Genomic DNA, 26769 nt, shown 5'->3' on the forward strand with positions numbered 1-26769 from the left:
ATTTATACATCGTTATTTTGTCATATCTTGCCCTATCCGAGTCTCCCTTCCCCCCTTCTCTGCTGTCCCTCTCCCAAGGAAGAGGTCACATGTGGATCCTTGTAATCAGTTCCCCCTTTCCAACCAACTCACCCTCCACTCTCCCAGCATCGTCCCTCACACCCTTGGTCCTGAAGGTATCATCCACCCTGGATTCCCTGTACCTCCAACCCTCATATGCACCAGTGTACAGCCTCTGTCCTATCCAGCCCTGCAAGGTAGAATTCGGATCATGGTAGTTGGGGGGAGGAAGCATCCAGGATCTGGGGGAAAGCTGTGTTCTTCATCGATACTACCTCACACCCTAATTAACCCATCTCCTCTCCTAAACCCCTCTATGAGGGGATCTCCATTGGTCAACACTTGGGCCTTGGGTCTCCACTCTGCACTTCCCCCTTCATTTAATATGATATATATATACATATATACACATACATATATACATATACACATATATACACATACATACACACACTTATATCTTTTTTTGCATGATGCATAGGCATAATTCTATAACTATGACTTGGCATTGACTCAAAGAGAGTGAGTTTGGAGTGTTCTGACTTGCTATTTTTAATTGCATAAACCAAGTAAGTCATTTTTGGGACAAAATCACTAGCTGATATGTTGACACACAGTAACCCTATTGGACACAGTAAAACTGTTTGCCAGTGTTTCCAAAACTATAAGTCTTTACAATGGCAAATAACATCATCCTTCTCCTGAGCAGCAGCAGCATGTGGGTTCAAACAGCTGGCCCTTAGATTACCAGCCCACTGCTTAATCCACCCTGCTACCAGGGCTCCAGTGGTAGATATAGGGGATTTTCTGGATAAATGTGATAGAAGAAACAAACTATTGAATGCAGAGACTGTAAGCACTCGCCACTTCCTCTGACTTGCTTTCTCTCCTATGCCCCAGCCCAAATTCTTTCTTATTTATTCATTATAATTTAATATGATCTGATAGCCAGCTTTTATTCTGGTCCTCGCTCTAAACCATTCTTCGCACGGCAACCCAAGTGAATTAGGAAAGCACAACAATCCTTTGGTTAATGATCTCTGATGAACTTGCATAAATTCGAATGTCTTTACTATAGTCCACATGACGCTGTCCCTCTCTGGTCTTATCCAGTACCCTTGACTTCCCTCACCACTTTCTACCTACATTGATGTCTCTTCTGTTTTTCAGTAAAACTTTTTCCAACACAGAGATTTTGCACTTGCTACTCTTCTTTTCTGGAATTTTCCTCCCTGAGTCTTAGCATGATTCACTTTTCTTGTCATTAGGTCCTTGTATCATAACATTTCTCCTCTACTTTCCCAGTCTACTCTCGTCAGATGGCTCTCCTGGAAGACGGTATCATGTCTCTCTTTTCATCTCTAGCTGTCTCTCCTACTAGAATATAAATAGCAGAAGAGCAGAAATTTGTTATGTTATATGCTGATAGAATTCTGGTCCCTAGAACTGTGTCTGATATATTTTATGGACCAATGTATGTTTGTTAAGTGAGTGAATGAATGAATGGGAAGCTGAGGAATGGAAAGGAAAACTGCCTGTGGCAAAAAAATTACAGACTTTTTTTCACAGAAATTAAAAGTGTTGTGAGTTAGGAAAAGATAAAATTTCAGCAATCTTAGTTCATGTTTTTGTTAACAGAGAGGCCCATATGACCCTAATGACATCAGCTTAAGAATCAATATGTCTATACTTTGTTTGATTATATGCAATTTGACCCAAGAGAAAAGTTCAGGGTGATATCCATGTCATTCCTTAAAATAAACAAAGTAACATGATAATCCTCATTGAAAATAAATAAAGGGTTTGTAGCTGCAGATCAGACAAAATGAACATTGCACCGGTAGAAAGCATAAAAGTGGAGAAAGAGAAATTAAAGCACAAAATTAACATATAATTACAATAGCTTACAAAGAAAATTGAAACAATACATTCATACCCTCCAAAGGAATGACATCTGCAACTATGCCCCTAGAACACAAAGTGCTAAGTAAGGTATATCAGAAATTAACTAATCCACATTTTTAATCTTGGAAAAAAATGGAAATTTAAAGGGAAAATCTTTCTATTGTTTCGTAATTTGGGATCAAGCCATACAGGGCTGGAAATGGGTATTTTTCAGGCCTTTCCCGAGTTAGCTAGAGCCTTGGGCTGTTTTGGATTGGCAATCGTACAAATGGGGAGAGGTGCTTGAGAAAAGGTCAGAACAGATTAAACACTTCCCTGGGTAAGTAGGTTTTTGCCTTGCATATTTGCATCTCGATGGCAGAATTACAAATTTTACAGAGTATTTTTAATTTTAATAAATCATTTTATTGGTGGGTTTTATAGGTCTTACAACAGTCTGTACATCAATCATATCGAACACATTGGTACATATGTTGCCAACATCAGTTCCAAAACATTTTCTTTCTACATGAGCCCTTGATATCAGCTCCTCTTTTTTCCCATCCCTCCTCCACCTTCCCACCTTCATGAACCCTTCGTCATTAATAAATTATTTTTATATTTTACACTATCCGCTGTCTCCGTTCACCCATGTTTCACTATTGTTCATCTCCCTGGGTGAGGCGTGTTGTATATCCATCATTACAATCTGTCCCCACTTTCTCTCCCTTCTCCTTCACTTTCTCCCTACCCTCATGGTATAGCTACTCTCATTATTGGTCATTAGAGGTTTATCTGTCCTGGATTCTGTGTGTCTAGAGTTCCTACATGAGAATTACAAATTAAAATAAATCCAGTCTAATGTTTTTCCCATACTCGGCCATGACGTCTGACAGGTGAGAGATCACTGGGTGAATAACTGAGCGTCTGAGCTAAAAGAAAGCCAGCTGAATAAACGACTCTCTTGTCTTACCCACTATGTTTCATTCTTTTCCCAATGAGTTCTTCCTGCAGAATCCAGAATGGATTTATAACACATGGATATAGTGATATTAATAGAAATGTTTTACATAGCACTCTGAGAGTCTCAAATCCATTATTTTATAGATGTTTACAAAAGCCCAGTAAATATTACCACCCCCCTTGACTGAAATGAGCAAACTTCGGTACAAAGAATGCAAACAGCTTGTGCTGGCAAATGGTAGATCTAGAAAACAAACTCGGCTCTCCTGATCCTCCATCACAATCAAACTCTCCTTACTCTGCTCCACCCTGTCCTTAAAGTGGCAGGACATTCCCCTGTCCTTGTGAGGGCCTGGAAAACTGCCGCTGGGAGCTGCAATTAGCGAGAGCTACAAGAACTTCCCTGGGAGTGAGGCACAAGAATAAAAGCATAACTTATTCTTCTGTTTTTCTTTACAGCCAAGCTAAAGGGAAAGTGGTAGTGCATGCTGTGCTGAAGTTTAAATCCTGCTTTAAGAACAATGCAGCGAAATTTTGGGATAGAATTGAAACCATTTTATATCAAAAGCTACAGAGTAAGACTGGGACTTTATGTGTAGATCCTTCCTCATTTAAAATGTCAGGTAAGCCTTTTTTAATGCGTGGTACAGAATGAGCTACATCTTTTCATTTGAATGTATTTTCTGGGGGTTTGTGTATAATGATAGTTACTTTTAACCACTGTTAAAGAAAGCAGGGTCCCAAATAAACATTTCTTTACAAAACAGGCCAGCCGGGAACTCAGATGGCTTATTCTATGCGTCTTAATTCTTCCCACAGAGGAATCCAGACTCGACATTTCCAAAATTGATGTGTACCTTACTCCCTAATAGGCCTTAATGAACTTTGCATCCCTCCATCACAATATTGTGAAAAATGGCTTCTAAAAAGCAAAGATAACACTCCATTTGTTCCCAGGAAAAATGGGTATCTCTCTGATCTTGGTAATAATGTGAGTACACAGAAAGCCCGGCACAGCTAAGCTAGGCTATCGGTTCTCTGCCTCAACAAATTTAACCAAGGCCAAAAAAGTATCCCTACCCTTACAGGAAGGCCTGAACGGGCTTTCTTTTCATACTTTAATTTTTTTAATGTAGGGCAAGGGTTCATTTGCACAGAACAGCAAAAGTGTCCAAAAGCAAAACTGGAACGCTGACACGTGCTCCTCCTGGATCAGAAACCATCAAGTTCGCTTCCCTTTAGAACCTTTCTTTGCAGAGTTCACCCTGGAAGTTACCTCACATGAACGCCATAAGGGAAGCACCCCTCTGATTTGTAAACAAGTTGTCACCTCACTATATTTTTATGAGCTAATCTATTTTTTTTAAACTATAAACTCAAGTGTGAAAAATATAATATATATTTGCAGTATTCCTCCAAATGTAGTATGTGGGGTCCTAGAAAAACAAGTTCCTTCGGGGATGGGGGTGGGGGTGGGGGTTCTGATATAGCTTTTTCATTTTTCCAGTAGTTTTATTTTTGTATGGCCATCCTACAGCTGTATGAAGAACAGTGACTAGCCCGTGTAACAGAGGTAGGTAAAGATCATGGTTTAGTATTGTCTTGACCTTGCCTTAGCGTCACCTCTCTTCTCGCTCTACATCAGAAGCTAAATGCCTGTAACTCTTACTGAAGGCTCACAGGTGCAGGATGACATCTAGCAGCCAATCAGCAACTGCCCCCAAAGTCATCACAATGAATGGACCTGAGGCTCACATTTAAGGCAGTTCTTACAAAAACAGATGGAGAATACTCAGCACCTCACAAAGGGGTTGCTGGTTTGGAGATCTGAGGTCAGGTTATGTAGGCAAACAAAGTTGATGTCAGAACATCTTCTTGGACAGCCCTAATTCTGATGTCGTTTGGTTAATCCAGTACGTTAAATACGTCAAGGTCTCTTGTTGTTGTCGTTTTCATTTAGAGCACTTGGCACCATTTTTTTGCATGCTAAAATGTATGTACAAAAAGTCACTAATTTTTCCTATATGTGCCTTATACATTTTAATTTGCTCTACATGCTTTGTATTACATTATATATATGCACCCATATAGATTACTTGACTTAGACATTTTCTAGTACTATGAATTGCACAGAATGACTCAGTCCAGCACCTGGACAGTGCAAGCTCCATCCCAAGAAGTTGAAGATTCAAATCCACCCAGAAGCAACCCCGAGCAAGGCCTGGATATCCCCTTTAGGAAAAGCAGTCATGGAAGCCCGATGGAGCTCTGGATGAACAGGGATCCCTGTGAATCAGTCAACATCATGGCAACTGATTTTTGTTGTTGTTAATTCTTGAGCCTGGTGACCCATTGACTGAAGTGTTCAAACCAACCAGCAGCTCCACGGGAGAAAGATGTGGCAGTCTACTTCCATGTAGGCTGACGGTTTCCACATGAAGAACCCCATGAGGAAGTTCTCCATCCTTCAAGATACTATGAGTCAGAATCAATTCAACAACCGCAGGCTTGTTTGCTGTCTTGCTTTCTTTATTGGTATGTTTAAGCATCACATTCATTTAAGGTGAAAATTATTATTTCAATAGTTAAATTTAGCTAACACAATTTTACCTTTATTGTTTCGTAATATAAATGTTTACTAGATTTCAATCTATTTTATAGCTTAACAATCAAAACAGAACATATATATGATAATTATATTCAAACTTCAAATAAAAATTAACGAACTAGAAAAGCAATACAAATGATATTACCAAACAAACTGACCTCACAGCATGATATACTTCCTTATCATTGCCAAAAATATTAAATGCTGAGAACATAACACTACATTAGATGCACCAACTAAAAAATTTGTGTTGCAAACAAAATACATGTTATATGTTTTGCACACTGCTCAGCACATTATTATCTTAGTCATGGTTTACAGAATTTTTTTGCTTTCAATTTCATTATTTTTCTTACTAATAGAGTTTATGTTCAGTCATCACCTTGGTACTTTGGACATGGATCCAACAAATTGGATTCACTCACCAGCCTTCCCTCAGCTTGTTCTCTCATTACAAAATCTTTCTGTTAATCTTTCAAAGCTTAAAATACAAGATACGTTATTGTTATTAGGTGCTGTTGAGTTGGTTCTGACTGGTAGCGACCTCATGCATAACAGAAGGAAGCCGTGTCTGGCGCTGCGCCCTCTTCCCATGCTTGAGCTCATGGTTGCCACCAGGACACCAGTCCAGCTCCTGGAGGGCCTTCCTTTCCTTCACTGCTCCTCTACTTTACCAAACACGACATCCTTCTCCAGGGACTGGTCTTTCCTTACAGAATATCCAAAATATGGAAGGCGAAGTCTCATCATCCTTGTCCCTAAGGAGCACTAGGACTGCACTTCTGTCCTTTTAGCAAGACACGGTACTCTCAACAGTCTTCACCAACACCGCAATTCAAATGCATCAACTCTTCTTTGGTCTTCCTTATTCAGTGTCCAACTTTCACATGCATAGGATGCAATGGAGAACACCATGGCTTGGATCGAGCACACCTGAGTCCTCAATGCAAAATCCTTGCTTTTCAATATTCTACAGACGCCTTAGACTCCAGATTTACCTAATGCAACTTGTATATAATATCCAAACAAAAATAGGTATCCTTAAATTTCATAATTTTCAAATCTGCATAAAGGTAAAAAAAACGAAGCACAGTTCTACCTTAAAATCTACCACCTGAAGATAAAACTAGCTTATACTTTTGTTAATTTTAGCTTTAAAGTATAATGGCATATATATTGAAAGAGATACTTTTGTGCCCACTTTTAATATGAATTTAAAATTTTCCTATTTAGGAAGTGTTTTTTCCATGGAAGTATGGATGGTCATGGTTTAATTTTTTAATTAAACCTATTATCACTTTAAGCAATGACAAAATGGTATGTAATGTCTGACCACAATGGTAATTTTCAATCTAATTGGAAATATAAATATATATATTGTATATATATATATGTCCGCCTGAAACCAGATGACTAATAAAAACTATAGTAAATGACTGATTCCGATTTTATTCAACCACGTCTAGGTCTGTGCTCTTTTCCTTTGCCTTTTAAAGCAAGCAGTCATATTGAATCTCCAGATTAGCACTGCTTGATAAAAATATTGTAAATAAGCCTCCAGGATGAAAGATGATGGTTTTGTATTGTAAAACAATTCTGTTATAGTTACCTAGCTCAGTAAAGCAAGGTGCAATTATAGTGTTAATGTTTTTAAAGATCTACCACTTAGACACATTTAAATATTCCATAAAACACATTCCACAAAAGAACTCCTATCTATTTTTAATGCTGTACCCAAAGAATATCTGAGAAATAGAATTCATCAACTACTTTAGTATCTGGACACATGTAAATTAGTAAATTTACGCTTAAATAAAATCAAGGGCCCTGGTCTATATATAATTTATATTATGAGTTAATTAATATGCTGCTTCTGTAGAATTACCTCATATACTTCAGAATCATACAGTTTCATTTTCATTATAAATATGTTTCATTATAAATTTCTTCTCTTAAGGAATAAATTATTCACTGGACGTTAATTTCCTAGTGAATTTTTGTTTTCACTCAGCATCCACAAAGTCCTGATGATGAATGGGCATCGACAGGATGGCAGGGAACCCAGGAAAGACATCAAACATGAAATGATGATCATGAACTCTATACAGTCCAGTTTCAAAGTGCCACTTGGAAAGCGTATGAGATTCTTTTATAATCTCCATATTTGCTGAGCTGTTTTTAAACTGCTTCGTCTTATTATCCTTTGATACAACCTCCTGGGCAGGGAGAGGACCATTGTTTTTGTCACTTCCTTTTGGTGGAACATTGTAAACAGAGTACCCAAGGTTACATTTGCCGATTCCCAGATGCAGAAATAAATCTGGAGCAGTTCTAGCCTTTGCCTATAACCAAAGGGCCTAAAAGGAAAGAAATACAAGGAGGCACAGCAGTGATTCAGTTCAAAGAGGTGACAGCCTAATTCACTTCCTCGTTCATTGTAGCTTCACTGTCTTCTACCTTTCCCAAGTGTGAGTTATTCTACTAAGCTCTGGTATTATATATATATACCACAGTCATCAGGTTCACTGTGACTCATGTCGACTCTATATAAAACAGAGTAGTATAAACTCTCAGAGTTTCCAAATTACTCTTTACAAAGCAGACCACCGCCTTGTTCTCCCTTGGAGCTGCAGGTAGGTTAAAGCCACTGACTCTCTAGTTAGCAACTAAGAACTCTAAGCACATCATCCCTAGATTCCTGAGGGATAATACTGCTACTAAATTAAATCATAGCTCAACAAATATCGTTCTCTTTAGCAACTCATGTACAAATAAAGGAAACTTCAAAGAAAAAATGTCTCTATCACAGGAGGGTTTCTAAGTCATTCTCTTTTTTTTTCTTTTCTTTTTTTTATATCATTTTATTAGGGGCTCATACAACTCTTATAAAAATACATACATACATCAATTATGTAAAGTACATTTGTACATTCATTGCCCTCATCATTCTCAAAACATTTACTCTCCACTTAAGCCCCCAGCATCAGGTCCTCAGTTTTCCCCTCCCTCCCCACTTCCCGCTCCCTCACGAGCCCTTGATAATTTACAAATTATTATTTTGTCATATCTTGCCCTGTCAGACGTCTCCCTTCACCCACTTTTCTGTTGTCCGTCCCCCAGGGAGGAGATCACATGTAGATCCTTGTAATCGGTTCCCTCTTTCCAACCTACTCTCCCTCTACCCTCCCAGTATCGCCCCTCACACCCCTAGTCCTGGAGGGATCTTCTGCCCTGGATTCCCTGTGTTTCCACTTCCTATCTGTACCAGTGTACATCTTCTGGTCTAGCCTGCCTTAAAATGTAAGAATCACCATTTTCCCAGTGGAGGGGAAATAATTAACTTTTTCCCCCAAATGTTCATGTGGTTTGATATATTTTACCAAGCTCAAAACTAAATTATTTAGTTCATATGAAACAAAAATTACCCTAAGGAAGGCAGCTGCAAAGGATTTGATATGCCCATGATGAGCAAAGTATCTAAGAGACTAGACTGCATGAGGAAGAGCCCAGCAGAAAGACTGGAGAATCACTTATAACCAGTGAAGTGCAGAAGGCAGGACCTTGCTTGCTGAAAGTGCTTTCTGATGAACATTACAGAATACAGCCTTCGGTATGGATTATACCTTAATGTAAAGAAAAAATATCCTCAAAACTAAATTAATAAACTGCATCATGATAAACGGAAAAATATTGAAGTTGTCAGGATTTCATTTTACTTGGATCCACAATCAACACCCATAGAAGAAGCAGCCAAGCAACCAAATAATGTATTTATTACATTGAGAAAAATCTGCTGCAAAAGACCTCTTTAAAGTGTTTAAAATCATGGATGTCCCCTTGAGGGTTAAAGTACAGCCTGACTTGAGCCGTGGTGTTTTGAATTGCCTTATCTGCATGCAGAAACTGAACAATGAATAAGGAAGACTGAAGGAAAATGTTGCTTTTGAATTATGGTGTCAACACAAATATTAAGTATACCATAGATTATCAGAAGAAAAGAAAATCTGTCTCAGAAGTACAGCTAAAATGCTCCTTAGAATAGAGGATGGAAAGACTGGATTTCACATGCTGCTTTGGAGATAGAATCAAAAAGGCCCATTTTAAGGACGCCAGGCTTGTTAAAACAGAGGATTAGAGGAAACAGAAAGAGTCTTAACCAGATGAATTGACACAATGGCTGAAACAATACACTGAAACACAAGGCGGATTGTGAGGCTGGTACAGGACCAGGCAGTGTTTTGTTCTGTTATCCTATGAGTGACTGAGTCAAAATCGACTTAATGGCCCATAACAACAACATATGTTCTCTCCTAGTTATCAGAATTATTTACTATGGTACGTAGTGTTTTAATGTCTTAGCCTGGACCCCTAAGCAAAAGAGGCAAATTCAAGAAAAACGGCTGGCTTCCTGGTAGCTGATAAGAGAGAAAGAGAAAAATGGGGTAGGAGAGATGGACATTGCTAAGCACAATTGTTGCTCCATTTCCTGAGACCTATGAATTGTGTCTCAGAAATGTCTTCCCGTGCAACCAAATAGAAAAGTGTTTGTCCACAGGCGCTCTTCTTGCATTGATGATGAATGGCCTGACCATCATTAAATCCAACGTTTATAGGTTGTGCATCCAAGAGTGTTCAGTTGGTTTCTTCTGTCAGGAATTAAAATGTCTTGGTGCTGACTTAAGAAGAACATCTATTAAGTGACCGCTGGGCAAAACTGACCCAAACTTGATAAAGGATCACAGCAATGGCTCGGGTAATCGATGGGCCCAAAATATTTAAAGTGATACATCCCAAAAAAGTATCAACTATATTCCGTTTGATGGTGACTTGGATTCAAGATATAATGGAAGATCACTTTTCTTTACTACAGTATTTTCTAGAACCCAGATAGCTTATAATGGGTGGAACAAAAAAAAATGAATACTAAGATTTATTAACCTCTATACTAACATAGAAATTAAAGTCAAGATAAAATAACATGACTAAACATACAGAATAATGATGTGCACCTTAACAAAATAACACTTGTTAGTTAATATTAAGGCAAAATGTGTTCAAAAAGCTAAATGCTTACATTTTCTTTCCCCTTGAATTTTAGATATGGAAATGCCAGCAGCAGAAAATCTTCTCAACACCTGTAAGTGCATCAAAAATAATTATTTTCTAGTGCAACTTGAAAGTCAAGGTTATACCAATTAACTGTAATGTAAATTCTGCTTTTAGAAACACAAAAGGAAGTTACCTATAGTTGGCCCCAACTTGGCTGATGTCATGAACTTAAAAAGAGCTCATTAGTATGTGCTGTGACAGGCAGGATAAAAGGAACCCTGGTAACACAGTGGGCTATGCATTGGGCTGCTAACCTCAAGGTAGGCAGTTCAAATTCAACAGCCTCTCTGAAGGAGAAAAAATGAGGCAATCTGATCGGGTAAATAGAAATTTTCAGTCTCAGAAACCCTGTGGAGTTTTACTGTATCCTCCTACAAGGTCGCTGTGAGTCAGAATCTACGTAGCGTAATGAGTTCTTAAATGCTTCTTCCCCCCACTATCATGACACCAATTCTACCTTATAAATCTGGCTAGACCAGAGGATGTACATTGGTACAGATAGCAACGAGAAACACAGGGAATCCAGGACAGATGACTCCTCCAGGACCAGTGGTGAGAGTGGTAATGCCTGGAGGTTGGAGAGAAGTGGGGTAGAAAGGGGGAGCTGATTATAAGAGTCTACATATAGCCTCCTCCCTGGGGGATGGACAGCAGAGAAGAAGGTGGGGGGGAGATGTCGGACAGTGTAATATATGACAAAATAATAATGATTTATGAATGATGAAGGGTTCATGAGGTAGGGGGGAGTGGGGAGGGAGGGGGAAATGAGCAGCAGATATTAGGGCTCAAATGGAAGGCAAATGTTTTGAGAATGATGACGGCAACAAATATACATATGTTCTTGACACAATGGATGGATGTCTGGATTGTGATAAGAATTGTATGAGCCCCCAATAAAATGATTTTTAAAAATGAATTACATTGATTAGAAGTAGAGTCATACAGCATTTAAAATAATTATTGTATGCCTGTAAAAAATTGAATTGGAAAAAGCTACATGATAAATACACATTCCACAGCAACAAAATAAATAAATATAGCTGCCGAGGCTTTTAATATCCAAATAAATACCTCAAGGGATCTGGTTTCTTGGTTTGGAAGTGTAGGGTCATGATTTTACGGGCATACCAGTTAATTGGCCTAATGTGTCTGGTGCTTCTGTTCTACACTCTAATTTGTTGGGGAGTTCTAGGGATTTTAAGAGCTTTCAAGCAGCCATATAAGCTGCAACATTTGTTTTCTAATTTTCCTGGAATAATAAAGGAAGGAGGACAGTCAGAAGTAATAGGAGAATATGGAATGTGTGGCTAATTGCCTCCAGGAGCAACTCCCTCCTTGACCATGAGATCCAGAAGAACTAGGTAAGGACAGGCAACCATTACCGGACATTTCAATCAACAAGTTCATAGAAGAATCCTAAAAGAGAGAAGAAATGCTGGACATATTTTCAAATGATCATGAACTCTAGACTTTCTGGAGCCATGAACGCTAAACTTTTCTGACGTGGATTAACCCTTGAAACTTTAAGCTTTAAGCCAAAGATATCCTCTGAAATCTTCCTAACACCAAACAATAGCTCAGCTTAATTTGTCATAAGGTTCTGTCTTGAGTATTACATGCTTTTAAAACTATATGTCTGGGATGAAATAGACAAAAATAACGAGAAAGTTGAACTGGAAACCGTAGGGCACAGTGAGATTATGACAATGAAGAACGAGAGAGAGAGAATGGGTGCACAATTGGAATTATATAGTTAGTGTCATGAAATTATAGATGTAGAAACCTAGTGTTGTGGTTTTGCTGTGTATATTATCAAAAACAATATAAAGTTTAATGAAAATATCTTAGAATCCAAAATCGGCAGATATGAAATGTTCCCCTAGACCTACCAATTACTAACGGAATGGATTTGCACAGAAGTTATTTAACTTCTCAAAGCCTCTATGTCAAGTTACGGTGAAGATGAAATAAGGTAATACAAGTAAAGAACGCACACGAATATATGGCTCATAATAACCAAACCCTAAACTCTCTGCCATTGAGTCAAGTCTGACCGTTAAAGGGGGACATTTAATGGACAGAGAGGACTGCCCCTTTGAGGTGCCCAGGCTACACATCTTTGCAGGAGCAGAAGCCTCACTTGCTCCGAGCAGCAACTGGTGGGTTAGCAGGCCACCAGTAACCCTGGACTCCATCCGGCTCCTTTGTCTCATAGTAAACACTCAGCAAATGTGACCTGTTTGTGTCTTCCGTTTCACCTATGAAAACACTAGGCCTAGGGACTCACTGTAGAATTCTCATTCTAAAACCCAGATGTTATGTTTAAGGAAAAAGCTGCCTTCCATCCAAGCAAGCTGTCACCTTGCAGACAGAGGCATTGTTTCCATTCTCTAACTTCCTGCCAAGGGCAAAGGGATCCCCAGAGTTCCCAGAATATGAATGATGCTGGAGCAGACTGTTCGGAGAAGTACTGCTCTTATCTGGGCGCTGAGATTAAGTGTGTAAACTGGTTAAGAGAGTCACTCGTCAGAACCAGGTGACACTGACACAACTCTTACTGTCTTTCACCCACAAACACAGATATTTCTGAACAACTTAGGCAAAACTTCAGCACAAAGTGACATTAGATTCTATTTCTCTTGATAGGTTTTGATTGGCTAACCCTCAGAAAACTTGATAAACATTTTTAAATTTCATTATTCCAATTTTAAAATGTGAGGACCAAGGCAACTGAAACACACAAATGAGAATATGCCAGGATGGCAGAAGAGAAGCGTCAGGACAGGAAAAAAAGCCATGTAAGAAAGAGAGCAGCCCATCTGCCTGTCAGCCACCAGGAATACTCGTCCTTGGCCTCAATTTGCCTGGACCTATGTGGGATCCTAGTCACCCTTTAAATAAACAGGCAGTGAGACAAGAAAGCTATCATAGAGTAGAAAAACAGAGGTTTGGTATGTAACATACATAAAGTTTATTAAAGAACAGTAATAGGTGTTAGAGTAAAAGTTAGAACGGTGGGGATGTTCTAAGAATTTGATAAATTCTCCAGTGGTCTTCAAAGGCTTAGTCAACAACTCTTCATTGTGTTCCTTGCAGTCTTGAAATTGACTATCTGACCACTTTTGATAACAAAAGCATAAGTGTGCCTCCTAAGAGGTAATACCATGGTGATATTTCAGAGATGATAGCTGAAAACAGACACAGCCATCGTGATGAAATGAAAACTCAGAGTGGGAGATGATGCATGGGTCAGAATTACATGTGAAATCTGAGTAAGAGCTGAAACAGGGAAGCAGAGTCTCAGGGTGGGGTTCCCCTAACCCACAAAGAAGCAGCTTTGTTTTTATAGTCCTCTGAAAGAAGCTGAATAAAAGCCAACTTCCTTTAGGAGTTGTCCAAACAGAAAAAAGCAGGATAGGGAGGAACCACTACCTTTGGGGTGTTGGGTTATTTGCTTTCTGGTCCCTAGCATCTTCTGTGAGTCAACATGAGAGTCCTCCCCTTCAAGCACAGCAATTGCAAAGCCTCCATCTTGTCAGCAAAGTTATTTTTTAAAGAATAGGATGCCTTTAAAATTATCAAGAAAATAATCTAGAGTTAAAAGCAATGTACAAACTTAAGCACTTCAGTAAGCCAGTAAAGGTCTATACAAACGTGAAAAGGTTGCTCCCTTTTTCTAATGCTTCTCCATCCTCAGAAAATAGTACATCAAAGTACATCTATCTAGTCGTGGACAATTGGTACCATCTCTTGACCAGCTAACCCTTCCAATTAGTTAAAAATTATTTTCTTGGTACATGTGCCTTTTTTTTAAATCCAGTGTTTCTCAACTTTAACACTTGACATTTGGAGGCAAATGGTTGTTGGGGGTTGAGCTGATATCCTATGCATTGAATGATATTTAGGACCTTCCCTGGTTTTGACCCCCTATACACCAAGAGCATGTCCGCAGGTGGAATGAACATGAAATGTCTGCAGACATTGCCAAATGCCTCTGGGGATGGGAGAAGGATGGGCAAAGTCCCCCTGATTGAGAGTGCCCACTGCATGTCCTGTGCAGTTGCTACTTACTGTAAGCTGTTTCACTCTCTCGATGCCTGGAATCTCATCACAGGAAATGACTTTGCAGTCAAGGGTCATCTTTATTCAGGTGTCTCCTGGATCACAGAGGATAGATTTTTGTTTCCACAGGAGTTTCTTGAGCTCATTCTTTGTGCTTGTTTTTCTGTGATAAGTTCTGGAAATACTTTAAACATGTATAGTTTCTGTTCTATGAAATATTTATGATGAGGATGATAATCAGGTAAATGACATAGCACTAACTCGGTGTTTAATTGAATAAATATGAAATAGCCGAGAGAAAAAGAGAGAATAATAGTGGTTATTATTATTATTTACCATTATTCAAGATTTTCTTCTAAGCTTCTAAAAATCCAGCAATGTCACTGGGTGAATTAGATATTAAGCAAGGTTGTAAATTTTCAAGCATGGAGCACTGAAAAATGGCTAGCTATATCATTCCTCTGATCCAAGAGTAGTATTTGACTTGAATCTGAACAACTGTTTGTCTATTAGATCTTCCTATCAATAATTAATTCACCTTCAGGCACATCTTCTTAAGAATGTCTCCAAAGAAATCATAGTTCTATAATAACTACTTTCATTAAGGATCATTTTCCTGTGCAATTTACCAACTTAAATATTCGACTTCTACATTCAAACCTTTAATTCCACCTATCACAAATATGATCATGGATAACACATGCAGTCTCAGAGAGTCTGTATATATGTGAGTGAGGAGGAGGAGAAAAGGAGGATGTTAGTCTGTCCTATAGGGTCACTGTGAGTTGGCATCAACTCAATAGTAATCAGTTGAGCTGTTATGCCTATATTTTAATGCCTTCTTGGGGAATTTTGTCAGAAATCAGTCATTTCTAACTTCCCAAGACTGTAGTTTTCCCTCAGTTGATAATTTATCAGGATATACGATTACTTATTTTTTAAATATAAGCATAAGTAATATCAATGCTAATGAACCTCTGTTTTGAACAGGTTGTGGACAACGCACAATAACTCGCTCTGGCAACAAAATAGCAGGCGGCAAGGATGCCGAGGAAGGCGAGTGGCCCTGGCAAGCTAGCCTTCAGCAGGGCAAGGTCCACCATTGTGGAGCCACGCTCATTAGTAACAGCTGGCTAGTCACCGCTGCCCACTGTTTCCTAAGGTAAACTCCAGTCTTCAGTCACTCCGATCCCTAACAGTGTGACAAACATGGTTCAGCTGCACCACCAGCTGTTGAACATCATGAACTGCAGTCTCAGAATCACCGAATGAATTAACAGTAACACAACAGACGCGGGCTAAATCCACATTTCCAAACTTCTGATGAGATGTTTGTAACCAAATAATTACTTTTTGTAGGAAGCTGTCAAGTGACCCCTTGGCTGTGACAACCAAATGTCGTCAGACATTGCCAAATGTCTCAAGGTGGGGGTGGGAGCGGAATAGAGAGCCATTAGCCGAGACGTTTTCTACAATGTATGAAGAAACTAGAAATCTTAAATTGAACATACGGGTTCTATATCTCTCTGATAGTTGTATTTGTTTAAATTCATCCGACCATCAGATGTTTTAATTCATCCTGCATCCTCCTGTGTATGCTAGCCCTATTGAAAATGATTTCTTTAAATTATACATTATTGCAAAAAAGAGTTTGTTTTTTTCAACTATGATTTTATATTCCTTTGGATTGTTCTTTTCGTTCATTTCTATTGGTTTTGTCTAACTCGATTTTGTTTGCTTGTTTTGACTCCCTCTTAAGCTTGTTTAGCTCTCTAATACTAATTTTTACTTATTTTAGAGAATTTTTAAATGTTACTGCAGTACTTTCAGCACGTATAATCAAATTCTTGATTAAACTAAAATAACTAAAGTCAGACAAACCTTCCTACTTATAGTTTTTAATGGCTGTAGAAAGAATTCAGACTACTTCCTGTATTTCCTTGAGCGAAATTTTTCCTGTATCCTTGCCCACATTTTTTAATCTTGCAGTGCCGTATTTATCTTTGTCAGTTATCTATTTCTGGACAAAACAAGGGGAAATATTGCTTCCATGATTACCTGTTAAAGCATAAAATTGTTTAAAATCCATTCTTGTTATCAGCATTTTCTTTTCCCCCCCATATATATATAGCTTTAATATTGTATGCTTTAAGGTATAGGAATTGAAAATATTTTTATTTTAAAAAGAATAAAAGCTGGGTTCCTATGACTTCAAAATACAGAACTGTTTCTATATACCTCTGTTTTCCATAGGTCCAAAGATCCTAAAGAATGGAATGTTGGTTTTGGCCTCCTTTTAAGTGATCAAAAAACAAAGCGAAGTGTCAAGAATATAATAATTCACGAAAATTACCACTACCCTGCACATGAACACGACATCGCGGTTGTGCATCTGTCTTCACCAGTATTGTACACAAGTAGCATCCGAAGAGTATGTCTTCCAGAAGCTACTTACAGATTCCCTCATAATTCAGAAGCAGTGGTTACTGGATGGGGAACATTAAAATCTGATGGTGAGTTTGTAACCTTTCCCAATAGTGTGATGTTGTTAGGTTAGGTTAGGTTGGCTAGGCTAGGTTGTTATGTTAGGTGCCATGAATCAGTTTCAACCAATATGGTTAGATCAGGCTAACTAGAGAAACAAATCCAGTGACGCTCACATATGTATAAGAAAGTGCTTTATATAAAAATATAATTCTGTATTAGGAAAGCATCCCAGCCCAATGCAAATCAAGTCCATACACATGATACTAGTCCACAAGTCCCTCTTTAGGCCCACAAAAGCCACGTGCAATAATGCAGAATGCAGGAAGGTCACTGGCTGATGGATACAGAGTCTTGTGGATCCAAGGTCAGTGAAAACAAGTTTCTGGGTTCAAGGCAGAGTCCCAGCAGGCAGAAAGGTAAAGGGGGAAGTCCGAGAAAGGGAAGGCCACACCCCAAAGAAACAGCATCGGGCTGTGACATGAGTGACGGATTTGACTTCATCCCTAGCCAGGAGTATCTAGTTGACATAAGATCATCTAACCACCACAACAACCCTATGGACAACAGAAGGAAAGCCTGCCCAGGCCTGCACCAGCCTTACGACTGTTGTTATGCTTCAGCCCATTGTTGCAGCCACTGGATCAATCCATCTTGTTGTGAGCCTTCCTCTTTTTCACTGGCTCTCCATTTACCAAGTATGAAGGATGTCCTTATCCAGGCCTGGTTTCTCGCGACAACATGTCCAAAGCACTTGAGGCGAAGTCTTGCCATCTTGCCTCTAAGAAGCATCCCTGGCTGTACTTCTTCCCAGAGAGATGTGTTTGCTCCTTTGGCAGTCCACAGCACTGTCAATATTCCTCAGCAGCACCATAACTCAAACGCATAATTCTAACTTTAGACGATAATGAAAAAGACCCCAATCATAAGCAAGTCTCAAGAATACTTCCTCTGAGTAATTTTAAAGAGGAAAATGTACAATGATTTTAAAAATATCTTCAATAAGATTCATACTAAAGATACACATTTTATGAAATCGTTTACCATCATTTCCCTTAAAAGTGGAAGCTTTACAGGAATATATTAGTAAATATATAATGTATTTTCCTCCATTTCATTACCTCCTTCATTCAATATTCATTCTATAAAGATTTATGTGGAGTACCACCTTTGTGGCAGGTACTGCTTTAGGTGTCTTGGACACACAATAAGGAAAATGGGCAAACAGTCTCAGCTTCACTAATACAGGTGCTATCCTGAGGCTACATGGGTTTGGGCAGGTAGGAGTAGTGCCGAAGAGAATAAAGATTACAATTGATGATGGAGTGAGATGGATTGCCCTGAGTGATGAGGTTATACTTCATAAAAACTCTTCAAACATATGAATCCTGCTGACACTAACAATGTAAAGATTTGTGACTATTTATAATCATGTACATTTTAAAAAATTAGTTCAAAGATTTGGAATTACAGTAGCAAAATTAGCAGAAAATCTAAAAGCAATCATAAAATGCAGTTTCTGGAATTTTAATCTGTCATTTAACTGTCAAAGGCTCATATGCAATAAATATAAAATTCCAAAATAATTTAAAAGAAAAAACTCCTCACATATGAATGCATACACCGTGTAAACTCCTGACATATGAATGCCCACCCCATGCACAGGTTTCCCACCGTGGTCATTTTAAACAATTATTTGAATATAAAAGCCTGATTAAAATAGATGCTTCACATTGATTTTGAAAAAAATAAACACTAATCACCTAAACTGAAAAATCAATTTGATATTAGCAAACATTATGTCATGTTCTTGTTTCAGGAAGAAGCCCTAATATACTCCAAAAAGGATTAGTGAAGATTATAGATAATAAGACATGTAACAATCAAGAGGTATATGGTGGTGTCATCACACCTGGGATGCTGTGTGCTGGGTACCTGGAGGGAAAAGTGGATGCCTGCCAGGTAAATCTACCAATTCCATTTTTGAAAAAAAAAATTCTTACAGTTCTTAATGTCCAATTAAAAATATATATTTCTAGTTCCTCAAAGGATTGATATCTTTTTAAAGGCTTAAGTATTTTTATAGCCAAAGTATCTAATTAAAATTCTATTGATACCTACAGTATCTCATTAAACTACTAAGGAACTTAATCATCCTTGCTATTATGAGAAGCTGTGATTGAGAGTGAAGAAGAGACTCAATTTGAAATAAGTAATTTAAAAATTAATATTAGTGACCTAAATCGTTTTGACTTTCTTTCACTGTGAAACGTTTAACTGAGTTCAACAACAAACCTAAGTGATCCTGGTGCTTTCTTAATATGCTTCCATGCCCTAAACCTTTCATTTGTTTAACGACCATTGTACAGCATCCCCACGTGCCACGGTAAGCTCCTGACAAATATTAACACCTTAAAATGTCATAACAGTTATCAAAATTTTTTTCATATTATTACTAGCCCTATTCCTCAGATTGATGTTATTAACATGCTTCGAATTGGTCCCAGCTCATAGTGAACCTATGTACAACAGCACAAAACACTACTAGCTACCGTACAACCAACCCAATTATTGTTATATTTGAGCCCATTCTTGCAGCCAATGGGTAAATCTCTTTGAGGAGTTACCTTTATTTGTTGATAATCCTCTACTAAACCAAGCATGATGTCTTTTTTCAGGGACTGGTTTCTCCTAATAATATGTCCAAAGCATGTGAGAGGAAGTTTCACCATTTTTGCTTCTAAAGAGTATTCTGGCTATGCTTTTTCCAAGACAAATTTTTTTGTTCTTCTCAAAAGCCATGATATTTTCAATATTCTTCACAAACATCCTAATTCAAATACATCCAAATTTCTACAATATTTCTCAATATTCAACTTTCAAATATTTATGAGGCTACTGAAAAGAGCATGGCTTGGGTGAGTCGTACATTAGTCCTCAAAGTGATATCCTGGCTAATTAGCAATTTAAATAAATCTTGTGCTGCCCATTTGCCCAGTGTTTACATTGTTGGATTTCTTGCCTGCTGCCTCCAAGAGGGTTGCTTATGGATCCATGTAGAACAAGATCTTTAACGCCCTCAAGCTTTTTGGCATTTATCATGGTATCTGTGGTTCTAGAGTGAGGATTTTTGTTTTCTTTACACTGAGTTGTAATCCAGACTGAAGCTACATCTTTTGTTTTCAACAGCAAGTGCTTGCAGTTGTCTAAAGGATGGTGGCATTTGTATATCACAGATGGTTAAAAAGTCTTCCTCCAATCCTGATGCAGAATTCTTTCTATAATCCAGATTCTTTGATTATCTACTCAGCATACAGTTGAATAGTCTGATTTAAGCACATAAATCTTTTTAACCATACTGTGTTTCCTTGTTCTGTTCAAATGGCTACTGCTAAGCCTGTGTACAGGATTCCCGTAAGCACAAGCACAACGCAGTGATCTGGAAATCCCATACTTCAAAATATTGTACATGGTCTGTTATGATTTGTACAGTCAAGTGCTCTTGCATCATCAATAAACTACAAGAAACATCTTTCTGGTATTTTTTGCTTTCAACCAAGATTCCATTGGCGTGAGCACTGACATTCCTCCAGCCACTTACTCTTCTAAACCTGCCTTGAATTTCTGGTAGCTGCCTGTAGATGGACTGCTACATCCATTTCTTAATTATCTTTAGCAAATTGTTACTAGCAGGTGACATTAATGATATTGTGTAATTTCTACATTTGATTGAATCACCTTTCTTTGATATAGGCACAAATATAAATCGCTTCCACAAATTTCTCTGCATAGATTAGTGAAAGCTTCCAGCACTGCATCAGTTTGTTTTCAGTTGGTATTCCATACATTACTGCAATGTGGTTTGGGTCAATGATTTCAGTCAAGCTCGGAATACTTTCTTTGACACCATAGGCGATTGATCATATGATACCTCTTGAAGCATTTGAACATGTGCAAAAAAAAATTTTTGGTACAGTGTCTATACATTCTCTCCTCTTCTTTTTATCCTTCCTGCTTCATTCACTATTTCACCCATGTGGCTGTTAGGTGCCATCTAGTTGGCCCCAACCCATGGTGACCCTAGGCACAGCATATCGAAACACGCCACTGTCCTGCCCCATCCTCACAACGGCTCCTATGCCTGAGCCATAGATAGAGCCACTGTGTCAATCCATCTTGTTGAGAGCCTTCCTCTTTATCACCACCCCTCCACTTTATCAAGCACTCTATACAATCCTCATAGTTAGTGTTATAGTTTAGCCCATTCTACAGGGACTGGTCTCTACTGACAACATGTCCAAAGTATTTAAGGCAAAGTCTTACCATCCTTAATTCTAAGGAGTACTCGGACCTTACTTCTTCCAATGCAGATCGGATTGTCCTTTTAGCTGTCCACGGTACTTTCAAGCTTCTTCTCAAGCACCACAATCTAAATGCATCTCTTCCTCTATGGTCTTCGGTATTCAATGTCCAACTTTCACGTGCATACGATGCAGTGGAGAATACGATGGCTTGGTTCAGGTGCGCCTTACTCCTCAAAGTAATGCCCTTGCTCGTCAAGACTCTAAAGAGCCCCTGTGAAACAGATTTACCCAATGCAATACGTCTTTTGATCTCCTGACTGCTGTTTCCATGAGCATTGATTGTGGCTCCAACTATGAGGAAATCTTGGACAATTTCAGCCTCTTCTACATTTATCATTTTGTTAGCTATTGTTAAAGTGATTAGGATTATGGTGGTACTTACATTGAGTTATAATCCATACTGAAGGCTGTAATCCTTGATCTTCACCAGCAAGTGTTTCAAATCCTCTTCACTTTCAGCAAAACGGTTGTGTTATCTGCATGCCGCAGGTTGTTAAAACGCCCCTCCAATCCTGATGTCACTCTCTTCTTCATATAATCCAGCTTCTCTTATGTTGGCTTCAGGTAAAGGATACAACCTTAGTCACACCTTACGTGATTTTAAACCAGGTAGAAGGGCTGTGTTCTCTTCACACAACTGCCTCATGATCCAGGTACAGTTTCCACGGGCGCACACTGTATGGTTCTGGGGGTCACGTTCTTCTTAAGGCTATCTGTAGTTCCTTCTGATTCCCACGTTGGAGGCCTTTGCAAAGTCGACGAAGCACAATGTCTTTCTGGTACTCTTGGCTTTCAGCCAGATCCTAACACCAACATCAGCAGTGACATCTATCGTTCCATGTCCACTTCTGAATCCAGCCTGAACTTCTGCCAGGTTTCTGTCAATGTACTGCTGCAACCATTGTTGATGATCAGCAACAATGTTTTACTTGCTACACAAGGAGGTACCCACCAAAAACTGGATTTTCCCCAAAGTTATTGTCTTTAAATACTTTTACAAAACAACTTTATCACCTTCAAAGTACTCTCCATTACACTCAATACATTTGTCAAATCTGCGATTCCATTCCTGGAACTACTTTTTAAACTCATCTGTTTGGATAACTGGCAGCACCTCCCTCATTTTTTTCTTCACCTCTTCGTACCTCATCAAATCACTGTCCTTTCCTGTCCCTCAGCATTCACAGAAACAAAAGGGAAAAAGAAGTCACGCAGAGCAAAGTAAGGTGTCACATGAGTCAGGTGCCTGGGACAAGAGAGGCATGCTGTTTTTTATTTCCAAAAACGGGTGCACTGAGATGGCTGCATGAGCAGTTGCATTGTTGTGGTGGCAAAACCAGTCCCCATCTGCCCCAAGTCAGGCCTTTTTCGTTGCACACTGTTATGCAATCTTTTCAGAGCCTCTAAATAGAAAGCTTGATTAACAGTCTGACCGGATGGAACCCACTCCAAATGCACTATCCCCCCACAAATTTAAAAATAAAAAAGATCATTGTCGTGATCTTTGATTTCACTTGATGAGCTTTTTTAGGTGAGGTGACAATGGTGTCTTCCACTAACTTGATTGATGTTTGCTTTCAGGGTCGTAAGAATAGCACCATGTCTGGTCAAAAGTAATGACCTTGGGGGGAAAATATCTGGGTCAATTCAGAGCTGTTCTTTCAAAACACAGCATGTTTCCACTGAACGCTCTTTTTCCTGATCAGTCGGGACTCAAGGCACGAATTTCACAGCGACCTTCTTATTCCCTAAACAGCCATTAAAATTCCCTGAACCGAGCTACAAGATAGTCCAGATAACTTCCGCCTCCCTACAATGGTCTGTTGTCAGTCTTCCAGCACAAGGGCATGAATCTTGTTGACACTTTCCTCTCAAGGAAGTTGACAGACGTCCAAATTGAGATTTTTCACCAATCGACATTTCATCTTTTTGGAAATGAGAAAACCACTTGTACACTTGAGTTCTTCCCATGTGCTGTTCTGGTAAGCCGTGTTCAGCATCACAACAGTTTCTGCAGTATTTTTCCTGAGCAAGAAACAAAATTTCACAGCCTCAGGCTGTTCTCTTAAATTGCCCATCACAAAAAAAAAATGAGGTTTGAACAAAGCTGCTTTTACAAAGAATTTATTGTGACCAGAGAGAACCTTCCCTGGTGATGCCACTGGGTGCATTAAGTCAGAGCAAGTTCCTCAATGCTCATCCAGCAAGGAAATGTGGGTACTATGAAAGGCCTTCCCAGGGGAGCTTTTTTCCATTTGGGTGGGAGTACCCCGTCATATGTGATATCAATGATATTCTATAACTTGAGCATTCTGTTGGATCACCATTCTTTGGAATATGTATAAATATGGATCTTTTCCATGCAGTTGGCCAAGTGACTGTCTTCCAAATTTCCTGGCATAGACTAGTGAGTTCTTCCAATGCTTCTTTAGTTTGTTGAAACATTTCAGTTGGTATTCCATCAATTCCTGAAACTGTTTTTGACCAATGCTGTCAGTGCAGTTTGGACTACTTCCTTCAGTACCATTGGTTGTTGTTCATATGCTATTAAATTTTTTAATGTGAATTAATTCTTTTTAATATAGTGTCTCTGTGTATTCTTTCCATTTTCTTTTGGTGGTTCCCCCATCATTCAATATTCCTCCATAGATTTTTTCAAGATTACAAGTGAGGTTTGAATTTTTCTATAGTTCGTTCAGTTCAAGATGTGCTGAGTATGTTCTTCCTTTTTATTTTCTAACTCTAGGTCTCTGCACATTCCATTACAATATTTCACTCTGTCCTTGAATGACCTTTTGAAATTTTCTATTTAGCTCTTTGACTTCATAATTTCTCTCTTTTTCCCTAACTATTCTATAATTAAGGGCAGGTTCGTTCCTCTCTTTTTTATGACCTTTTTCTTTCTTCATGAATAATGTTCTTGATATTCTCCCACAGCTCATCAGGTTTTTTGTCATTAGTGTTCAGTGTATCAAATCGGTTCTTGAGGCACCCAGTTGGTATAGACTAAAGGCTTATTTTAATTTTCTTCAGCTTCAACCTGAACTTACCTATGGACAGTTCCTGACCTGATGTTTCTGCTGATAATGAGTTTCGTCACCATCTCCTCCCATGGATATAGTCAGTTTGATTTCTATGTGTACCATTTGGAAAAGTTCATGTGTATAGTCATCTTTAGTGTTGTTGAAAAAAATTAATTTTCTATGAATAAGTCATTGGTCATGATAAATTCTACCATGTGATTTGTTTTATCACCAATGTCTTATTGTCAGCTGCTGTTGCTTCCTGGGCTCTAACATTTGCATTCCAATTGCCAATAATTATCCCTACATCTTGACTGCATGTTTGATCAATTTCAGACTGAATGCATTGGTACAATTCTTTCAATTTCTGCATCACTATCTTTAGTTGTTGGTGCATAAATTGTAATAATAGTTGTATTGATTGGGTTTCTTTGAATGTGGTTAGATATAATCCTATCACTGATGACCTTGCACTTCAAGATAATTCTTGGAATGTCGTTGTAGACAATGAGCTCAATGCCATTCCTCTTGACTGCATCATTGTCAGCATAGGAAACCATATGCATTTCTGATTCAAAATGGCAAATACTCGTCCATTTCAGCTCACTAATTCCTAAGATATCAATCTTTATGCAATCTAGCTCATTTTTTGCAATTTCTCATTTTCCTAGATTCACACTTTGTGCACTCTAAGTCCCAATTATTAGTAATTTTAGCAGCTGTTTCTTGTCATTTTGCGTCATACTTCATCAAGAAATGAAGGTCCCAAAGATGTTGCTCCCATAGGTCTGATTCCATTCACGTTGTCATGTTTGACTCTACTTCGAGTCTACTTTTAAGGAGGCAGCTCATCTTCAACCATATGAGTGTCTTCTGGCCTGAGGGACTCATCTTCTGACATTCTCGGTGACAACGCTTTGCTTGTATTCATGAGGCCTTCAGTATCTGATAATGCTCCATTCCTTCTTTGTAGTCTGTCCTTAGTTTGGAAACTATACTGAAACATGTTCACTGTATTTTTTTTATTTTAATAAATCACTTTATTGGGGGTCCTTTCATCTCGTATTGTGTCAAGCACATGTGCACATATGTTGCCATCATCTTTTTCAAAACATTTTCTTTCTACTTGACCCTTGGGATCACCTCCTCATTTTTTTTTTTTGCTTCTTTCTCCATCCTCCCACCCTCATGAACCCTTGATAAATTACACATTATTATTATTTTCATATCTTACCCATCTGCTGTCTCCATGTTTCTGTTGTTTATTACCCTGTTGGGGGGGCGGGTAATATGTTGATCATTACATTTGGGTCTCCCTTTCTCCACCCCTCTCCCCCCTACCTTCATGGTATCACTGCTCCCATTATTGTTCCTGAGGGGTTATCTGTCCTGGGTCCCATGTGTTGGGCTCTTATCTGTACCAGTGTACATGTTCTGGTCTAGCCGGATTTTTCAGGTAGAACTGAAATCGGTGCACTTTAAATGACCCAGCTGGTCCTTGAAGTACCAGTGACTTAAATCCCATCACCAGAGCAACATGCAGCACATCGTCCTTCTTTCTTTGTAAACAACCTAACAACAATAGTTTGAAAGCTATGAGAAGTGTACAGGTGTTCAGCTAAATGATACAATACTAAAACTTGGAGAACTGTTGGCACATGAATGGACGAGCAGTTGACCAAGTGCTGGGGATGGAGATGAGTAGCTTTCCTTTCTCCTTGCCTTGGCCTGGAAATGGAGGGGTTTGAGGAAATAATGAAACCATTTGTCAGCATTTTAATGATTACATAAGTGAAACTGTGTTCCGTAACACCTTTGGTTATTAACTCTTTTACATTTTTATTATTTTATCCCAAGACATATACTGAACTCTGATTTTAAGAAACTATTATGGAATCTAAAAATATTCTATACTCAAATAGTTTAACTATTTAAATATCTGGTTTTGAGTTTTATTCTTCTTCTGTCTTCTAATCTCAGTTTACTGAAGAGAAAGATATGAAATATTCTCCTTTAAATTTCAGTAATTGTGTATATCCCTTTTCTTTAGGGTGACTCTGGTGGACCTCTCGTTAGTATGGATTCTAAAGGTACCTGGTTCCTCGCAGGTATTGTAAGCTGGGGAGATGAATGTGCTCTACCAAACAAGCCTGGAGTCTACACGCGAGTGACACATTATCGAGATTGGATCTATTCTAAAACTGGTCTCTAA

At 38.6% G+C, this 26769-nt stretch overlaps 1 protein-coding gene across 1 annotated transcript in view; it reads left to right on the forward strand.

Annotated features, from left to right (window-relative positions):
* LOC142442430 (transmembrane protease serine 11C-like) overlaps window positions 1-26769 on the forward strand; it is a 63121-nt gene extending 36352 nt beyond the window's left edge. Inside the window, exons 5-10 of the mRNA XM_075543573.1 lie at window positions 3367-3530; window positions 10614-10652; window positions 15677-15848; window positions 16940-17203; window positions 18994-19132; window positions 26608-26769. Coding sequence (XP_075399688.1) covers window positions 3367-3530; window positions 10614-10652; window positions 15677-15848; window positions 16940-17203; window positions 18994-19132; window positions 26608-26769 — 940 coding nt within the window. The remainder of the gene's footprint in view (window positions 1-3366; window positions 3531-10613; window positions 10653-15676; window positions 15849-16939; window positions 17204-18993; window positions 19133-26607) is intronic.

This window comes from Tenrec ecaudatus, chromosome 3 (genome assembly GCF_050624435.1).
Source record: "Tenrec ecaudatus isolate mTenEca1 chromosome 3, mTenEca1.hap1, whole genome shotgun sequence".
NCBI lineage: Eukaryota > Metazoa > Chordata > Mammalia > Afrosoricida > Tenrecidae > Tenrec > Tenrec ecaudatus.